This window comes from Triticum dicoccoides, chromosome 3B (assembly GCF_002162155.2).
Source record: "Triticum dicoccoides isolate Atlit2015 ecotype Zavitan chromosome 3B, WEW_v2.0, whole genome shotgun sequence".
In the NCBI taxonomy this organism is placed as follows: domain Eukaryota; kingdom Viridiplantae; phylum Streptophyta; class Magnoliopsida; order Poales; family Poaceae; genus Triticum; species Triticum dicoccoides.
The window spans coordinates 801,947,161-801,955,971 of NC_041385.1; the positions used below are offsets into that span (position 1 = coordinate 801,947,161).

The 8,811-nt window shown below is 46.9% G+C and overlaps 1 protein-coding gene across 1 annotated transcript; it reads right to left on the reverse strand.

Moving 5' to 3' along the window:
• Positions 1 to 523: 523 nt before the first annotated feature.
• LOC119278581 (amino-acid permease BAT1 homolog) lies at positions 524 to 2,623 on the reverse strand. Its single transcript, XM_037559910.1, has 5 exons — positions 2,425 to 2,623; positions 2,036 to 2,315; positions 1,559 to 1,960; positions 1,066 to 1,485; positions 524 to 979 (listed from the first exon to the last, which is right to left on the reverse strand). Exons 1-5 carry the CDS (start codon positions 2,541 to 2,543, stop codon positions 632 to 634), a joined length of 1,569 nt encoding a protein of 522 aa, XP_037415807.1. The 5' UTR covers positions 2,544 to 2,623; the 3' UTR covers positions 524 to 631.
• Positions 2,624 to 8,811: the final 6,188 nt, after the last annotated feature.

The following is an 8,811-nucleotide window of genomic DNA, read 5'->3' on the forward strand; positions in this document are numbered from 1 at the left end:
GCGCCTGAACTAGGTCGCTACCTTTTTTCTAGTGTGGTTGACTTTTTGGAGACAAAGGAAAATTTGTATCGTACGGTTAGAAAAGTTTGTATAATATGCTCGGCAGCCGACCGGCCGAAAATTGGGCCGGCGCGCTGGCGCCTATAACTGCCCGGAAAATAATGGCGGTAGCAACAAGAAAAATCATGTAAGTTCATGAATTGATACCACAACGATTTACCATGTCATAAAATTTCAGATCCAAAATCAAAATGTGTCATGATGAAAAAACTTACAAAAAAAACACTAGTTAAGCATCGACTGTGGTCATAGGCTGAATGTTTTGCCGAATTTGAACTAACTACTTTTTTGCGGCCCAATTTGAATTAATTACCATTCATAGCTGTTTTCTACTTTCATCCATAGGTACCTTTCATATTTGGTTATATAATTTACACATGTTGTACCCCTATCATCATTATTTTTTTTAGATTTTTCCCATGACCTCTTGGTTACGTTTGTGGATTTGGGAGTGCGTCGAGTATCAAACAAGAAACAAAGTTGCAAACGAGAAGCGACACCCACATATATACTGTACAATGCAAAGTTCCAAACGAGAAGCTAAGCGACACGTGAGTTGTTTGGTCCCTAGCTACAAGTCGACATTGGTGATGGGCCCCTGGAACCAGAACCTCGCGTTGACCACCCATGCGCCGACGCTGAGCAGCAGCACGCCGCCGACGGCCACCGGCGTGTAGTTGAAGTTGTCCTTGGCCACCGGGTACGCCACCGGCAGCGAGAAGAGCACGGTGAGGAAGGCCACCCAGAGGACGGCGGCCCAGCCGACGACGACCCCGTATCTCCCGAGGTGGAACGGCCCCGGGACGAACGACCTCCTCGCCGTCGTCACCCGGAAGAAGATGGGCAGCGCGTAGGCGATGTACTGCCCCAGCGTCGCGATCGACACCATCGCCTGGAACGCCACCGCACTCCCCAGCGACTGCACGGTGCACACACGAAAATCAGCTGTGAAAATCATGGCCGGGTGTCTCGAGATTCATGGCGGAGAGAGCGTTGAGCATGCACCGTGAGGGCCATGACGAAGGCGACGACGACGGAGAGCCAGACGACGTTGAGGGGCACCTCGTTCTTGCTCACACGGAGCCACACGCGCGACAACGGCATCGCCCTGTCCCTGGAGAAGGCGTACCCCATCCTCGAGTTGCTGGCGATGCACATGGCGCCGGCGAAGAAGATGCCGACGGCGACGACCCCGACGCAGACCAGCCCGCCGACGCCGCTGCCGTACCGCCTGTCGAACGCGGCGTACAGGGCCTGAGCGACGGCGTAGCCGCCGGCGTCGTTGTCCGGGCTGAGCAGGTACGGGATGTCCGTCACGATCGATGTCAGCGCCACCAGGAAGATCCACCCGAACGTGGTCGACAGGGCCACCGAGCTGATGATCCCCATCGGCCCGCTCCAGTCCGCGTTCTTCGTCTCTTCAATCTGCCATTGTCGATCATTAGATCTTCACAAAACTCCATGGAAATCTAGCTTGAATGAGCAGCTAGGTGCGTACCATGTGAGCGGACGCGTCGTAGCCGAGCAGAGAGTACTGGCTGGTGAGGAGGCCGAGGGCGAGAATGTAGGCCTTGCCGTGGATCCCCATGCCGTTGTCGTCGTTGAAGTGCGTGAAGATGAACTTGGTGCTCGCCCGCTCCTTGGCCACCGCCGGGATGAGGATCACCAGCGTGAACGCGCCCGCCGTGTTCCAGAACGCGCCGAGCTTGCCGAACCAGGACAGCCAGCGGATGGGGAGGCTGTTGATGAGGCCGTGCAGGACGAGGAAGAAGCCGTGCATGGCCAGCACGACGTACTTGGAGGCCGTGTACCCGCCGCCGTTGGCCCCGCCGGTGCCGAGCAGGACGATCACCTGGACTAGCTGCGCCAGGGAGAAGTCCGTGCTCGTGGTAGCAGCCCACTGGGACAGTTATAACACCGTCAGCAACGTGTCAAAACAGGTGGTGATCACGATGTACAAATGCCAGCGGCGTACCTGTCCGACGATGTTGAACCAGCCGGTGACCCAGGAGGCAAGGGGCGCCCACTCCTCGCCGGCGAGCTTGGCGCTCCAGTAGTAGAGCCCGCCGGAGGTCGGGTAGGCGGAGCAGATCTCCGCCATGGACAGCGCGACGCAGCCGTTGAAGAACGCCACCACCAGCCACCCGAGGGTCATGGACGCCGGCCCGCCGTAGCGCAGCCCGCCGTTGTAGGTCGTAGTGACGCCGGCCATGACGGAGATGATGGAGAAAGAGAAGGCGAAGTTGGACATGAGGCTGCGCAGAGCCCAAGAAAAGCACCAGAATCAATCAATCCAACGATAGAGCTGCGCGCAAACGCCGATGATACGATGGTGAAGCAGAGCAGAGCCGGCGAGCAACGTACGAGAGGCCGCGCTTGAGCTCCTGCTTGTAGCCGAGCTGGTGCAGCCGCGCTCGGTCGGCGTCCTCGGTCGCGTCGCCGGCGGCGGCCACGCCCGCCGTGCCGGAGCGTGACACGGCCATCGACCGTCTCTAGCTCTAGCTCCCCTCCGTAGCCGCCGGCCCGCCGCCCCTGCCTTGGCTGCAGGTTGGTTGCCGTCTTGTCTTCGTTTGCCAGCGAGTGAGCTCCTGAGTCTCCGGTGAGCAGGGAGTCAACAAGAGAGTGAGCGAGTGACAAGTGGAAACTTTCCACGGCTTGGACCATTCGGGCAAGGTCCCTTTCGCGTGACCCGCCATTGTTGACGGCAAGGAGATAATTTATGGTTACTTGTCACGTAGCGCAGCCACATGCACAAATATCGCCGGCCGCCATTGTTTGTTTCTCAAAAGAAAGAAGATACGAGTTTGACTCTGACGATCTGATCACCATGACGGGGAGTGGTAGAATAATATAACAAAGATCGTTGGAAAGGTTGATCTTTCCTCTGTCATCTGGTTGGTCCTGGATCTTGGACTTGGACTAGGAATTGCATATGTTTATGTGAGAAGAAAAAGGATGTCGAGTGTTAATTAGATTTTGTGCCCCCGGAGATGGCATCGGTGAAGGTGACAGTGTACCCAGGTCAATAATTTTGTCATCGAGGTGTATCGGTTGGAAGGAATGAGTCGACGCAACATGCCTTAAGCATTCGCGAACGCTAGGCGCTAGGCGCCGGTCGACCGGTCTAAATTTCGGCTGGTCGCCATGCAACTGTTTGACAGAGGCATCCCCACACAGTTGGATGCCTCTTCCCGCATCGTATCCATCCCTCGGCTTCGTCAATGTGGTCAGAAATCCCTCTTGCCTGATCCATTGTTGACATCTTTGCCCTGGCCCCCACGCGTGTGTGATAACCCACAAGTATAGTGGATCGCAACAGTTTTCGAGGGTAGAGTATTCAACCCAAATTTATAGATTTGGCACAAGGGGAGCCAAAGAATATTTGAAGGTATTAGCAGTTGAGTTGTCAATTCAACGAGATTAATTATCTGCAGCAAAGTGATCAATAGCAAAGTAGTTTCATAGTTTTTATAATAGTTACATCAGCTTTTGGGAACGTAGTAATTTCAAAAAAAAATCCTACGCACACGCAAGATCATGGTGATGCATAGCAACGAGAGGGGAGAGTGTCGTCTACGTACCCTCGTAGACCGTAAGCGGAAGCGTTATGACAACGCGGTTGATGTAGTCGTACGTCTTCACGATCGACCGATCCTAGTACCGAACGTACGACACCTCCGCGATCAGCACATGTTCAGTTCGGTGACGTTCCACGAACTCACAATCCAGTAGAGCTTCGAGGGAGAGTTCCGTCAGCACGACGGCGCGATGACAGTGATGATGAAGCAATCGATGCAGGGCTTCGCCTAAGCACCGCTACGATATGACCGAGGTGGAATATGGTGGAGGGGGGCACCGCACACGGCTAAAAGATCAATGATTAACTTGTGTGTCTATGGGGTGCCCCCCTCCCCCATATATAAAGGAGTGGAGAAGGGGGGAGGGCCGGCCCTCTATGGCGCACCCTGGAGGAGTCCTATTCCCACCGGGAGTAGGATCCCCCCTTCCCTAGTTGTACTAGGAGAGAAGGAAGGGGGAGAGAGGGAGGAAGGAAAGGGGGGGGGGGGGGCGCCCCTCCTCCTAGTCCAATTCGGACCAGAGGGAGAGGGGGCGCGCAACCACCCCTTGTCTCCTCTCTCTCTCCACTATGGCCCAATAAGGCCCATACACTTACCGAGGGGTTCCGGTAACCTCCCGGTACTCCAATAAAATCCCGATTTCACCCGGAACTATTCCGATGTCCAAATATAGGCTTCCAATATATCGATCTTTATGTATCGACCATTTCAAGACTCCTTTTCATGTCCGTGATCATATCCGGGACTCCGAACTACCTTCGGTACATCAAAACACATAAACTCATAATACCGATCGTCACCGAATGATAAGCGTGCGGACCATACGGGTTCGAGAACTATGTAGACATGACCGAAACTCATCTTCGGTCAATAACCAACATCGGAACCTGGATGCTCATATTGGCTCCTACATATTCTAAGAAGATCTTTATCGGTCAAACCGCATAACAACATACGTTGTTCCCTCTGTCATCGGTATGTTACTTGCCCGAGATTCGATCATCGGTATCTCGATACCTAGTTCAATCTTGTTACCGGCAAGTCTCTTTACTTGTTCCATAATGCATCATCCTGCAACTAACTTATGAGTTACATTGCTTGCAAGGCTTATACTGATGTGCATTACCGAGAGGGCCCAGAGATACCTCTCCGACAATAGGAGTGACAAATCCTAATCTTGATCTATGCAACTCAACAAGTATCATCGGAGACACCTGTAGAGCACCTTTATAATCACCCAGTTACGTTGTGCCGTTTGGTAGCACAAAAAGTGTTCCTCCGGTATTCGGGAGTTGCATAATCTCATAGTCATAGGAACATGTATAAGACTTGAAGAAAGCAATAGCAACATACTAAACGATCAAGTGCTAAGCTAACGGAATGGGTCAAGTCAATCACATCATTCTCTAATGATGTGATCCCGTTAATCAAATGACAACTCATGTCTATGGCTAGGAAACATAACCATCTTTGATTCAACAAGCCAGTCAAGTAGAGGCATACTAGTGACACTCTATTTGTATATATATTCACACATGTACTAAGTTTCTGGTTAATATAATTCTAGCATGAATAAGAAATATTTATCATGATATAAGGAAATATAAATAACAACTTTATTATTGCCTCTAGGGCATATTTCCTTCAGTATCCCACTTGCACTAGAGTCAATAATCTAGTTCACATCGCCATGTGATTTAACACCAATAGTTCAGATCACCATGTGATTAATATCCATAGTTCACATTGCCATGTGGCCAACACTCAAAGGGTTTACTAGAGTCAGTAATCTAGTTCACATCGCCATGTGATTAACACCCAAAGAGTACTAAGGTGTGATCATGTTTTGCTTGTGAGAGAAGTTTAGTCAACGGGTCTGCCAATTTCAGATATGTATGTATTTTGCAAATTTCTATGTCTACAATGCTTTACACGGAGCGACTTTAGCTAATTGCCCCCACTTTCAATATGTATCCAGATTGAGACTTAGAGTCATCTGGATCAGTGTCAAAACTTACATCGGCGTAACACTTTACGACGAAACTTTTGTCACCTCCATAATCGAGAAACATATCCTTATTCCACTAAGGATAATTTTGACTGCTATCCAGTGATCTACTCCTAGATCAAAATTGTACTCCCTTGCCAAACTCAGGGCAGGGTATACAATAGGTCTGGTACATAGCATGGCACACTTTATAGAACCTATGGATGAGGCATAGGGAATGAATTTCATTCTCTCTCTATTTTCTGCCGTGGTCGGGCTTTGAGTCTTATTCAACTTCGTACCTTGCAACACAGGCAAGAACTCTTTCTTTGACTGTTCCATTTTGACCTACTTCAAAAACTTGTCAAGGTATGTACTCATTGAAAAAACTTATCAAGCATTTTGATCTATCTCTATAGATCTTGATGCTCAATATGTAAGCAGCTTCACCGAGGTCTTTCTTTGAAAAACTCCTTTCAAACACTCCTTTATGCTTTCCAAAAAATTCTACATCATTTCCAATCGACAATATGCCATTCACATATACTTATTAGAAAGGCTGTAGTGCTCCTACTCACTTTCTTGTAAATTCAGGCTTTACCACAAGTCTGTATAAAACTATATGCTTTGATCAACTCATCAAAGCATATATTCCAACTCCGAGATGCTTGCACCAGTCCATAGATGGATCGCTGGAGCTTTGCACACTTTGTTAGCACCTTTAGGATTGACAAAACCTTCTAGTTGCATCACATACAACTCTTCTTTAAGAAATCCATTAAGGAATGCAGTTTTGACATCCATTTGCCAAATTTCATAAAATGAGGCAATTGCTAACATGATTTGGACAGACTTTTAAGCATCGATACAAGTGAGAAAATCTCATCGTAGTCAACACCTTGAACTTGTCTAAAACATTTTTGCGAAAATTCGAGCTTTGTAGATAATAACAGTACTATCAGCGTCTGTCTTCCTCTTGAAGATCCATTTATTCTCTATTGCTTGCCGTTCATCGGGAAAGTCAACCAAAGTCCATACTTTGTTCTCATACATGGATCCCATCTCAGATTTCATGGCCTCAAGCCATTTTGCGGAATCTGGGCTCATCATCGCTTCCTCGTAGTTCGTAGGTTTGTCATGGTCTAGTAACATGATTCCATAACATGATTACCATACCGCTTTGGTGCAGAACGTATTCTGGTAGACCTATGAGGTACGGTAGTGACTTGATCTGAAGTTTCATGATCATCATCATTAACTTCCTCACTAATCGGTGTAGGCATCACTGGAACTGATTTCTATGATGAACTACTTTTCAATTCGAAATAAGGTACAATTACCTTATCAAGTTCTACTTTCCTCCCAGTCACTTCTTTCGAGAGAAACTCCTTCTCTAGAAAGGATCCATTCTTAGCAACGAATATCTTGCCTTCGGATCTGTGATAGAAGGTGTACCCAACAGTTAATTTTGGATATCCTATGAAGACGCACTTCTACGATTTGGGTTTGAGCTTATCAGGATGAAACTTTTTCACATAAGCATCGCAACCCCAAACTTTAAGAAACGACAACTTAGGTTTCTTGCTAAACCACAGTTCATACGACGTCGTCTCAACGGATTTAGATGGTGCCCTTTTTAACATGAATGCAGTTGTCTCTAATGCATAACCCCTAAACGATAGTGGTAAATCGGTAAGAGACATCACAGATTGCACTATATCCAATAAAGTACGGTGATGACGTTCGGACACACCATTAGCTGTGGTGTTCCAGGTGGCGTGTGTTGCAAAACTATTCCACATTATTTCAAATGAAGACCAAACTCGTAACTCAAATATTCTCCTCCACGATCAGATCGTAGAAACTTTATTTTCTTGTGACGATGATTTTTCACTTCACTCTGAAATTATTTGAACTTTTCAAATGTTTCAGATTTATGTTTCATCAAGTAGATATACCCATATCTGCTCAAATCATATGTGAAGGTCAGAAAATAATGATACCTGTTGCGAGCCTCAACACTCATCGGACTGCATACATGAGTATGTATTATTTCCAACAAGTCTATTGCTCGCTCCATTGTTCCGGAGAACGGAGTCTTAGTCATCTTGCCATGAGGCATGGTTCGCAAGCATCAAGTGATTCATAATCAAGTGATTCCAAAAGCCCATCAGTATGGAGTTTCTTCATGCGCTTTACACCAATATGACCTAAATGGCAGTGCCACAAATAAGTTGCACTATCATTATTAACTTTGCATCTTTCGGCTTCAATATTATGAATATGTGTATCACTACGATCGAGATCCAACAAACCATTTTCATTGGGTGTATAACCATAGAAGGTTTTATTCATGTAAACAAAACAACAATTATTCTCTAACTTAAATGAATAATCGTATTGCAATAAACATGATCAAATCATATTCATGCTCAACGCAAACACCAAATAACATTTATTTAGGTTCAACTCTAATCCCGAAAGTATAGGGAGTGTGCAATGATGATCATATCAATCTTGGAACCACTTCCAACACACATCGTCACTTCACCCTTAACTAGTCTCTGTTCATTCTGTAACTCCAGTTTCGAGTTACTAATCTTAGCAACTGAATTAGTATAAAATAATGAGGGGTTGCTATAAACACTAGTAAAGTACACATCAATAACATGTATATCAAATATACCTTTGTTCACTTATCCATCCTTCTTATCTGCCAAATACTTGGGGCAGTTCTGCTTCCAGTGACTAGTCCCTTTGCAGTAGAAGCACTTAGTCTCAGGCTTAGGTCCATACTTGGCCTTCTTCACTTGAGCAGCAACTTGCTTGCCATTCTTCTTTAAGTTCCCCTTCTTCCCTTTGCCCTTTTCCTGAAACTAGTGGTCTTGTCAACCATCAACACTTGATGCTTTTCCTGATTTCTACCTTCATCAATTTCAGCATCACGGAGAGCTTGGGAATCCTTTCCGTTATCCCTTGCATATTATAGTTAATCACGAAGTTCTAGTAACTTGGTGATAGTGACTAGAGAATTCTGTCAATCACTATCTTATCTGGAAGATTAACTCCCACTTGATTCAAGTGATTGTAGTACTCAGACATTCGGAGCTCATGCTCACTAGCTGAGCTTTTCGCCTCCATTTTGTAGGCAAAGTATATGTCAAAGGTCTCATACCTTTGGACATG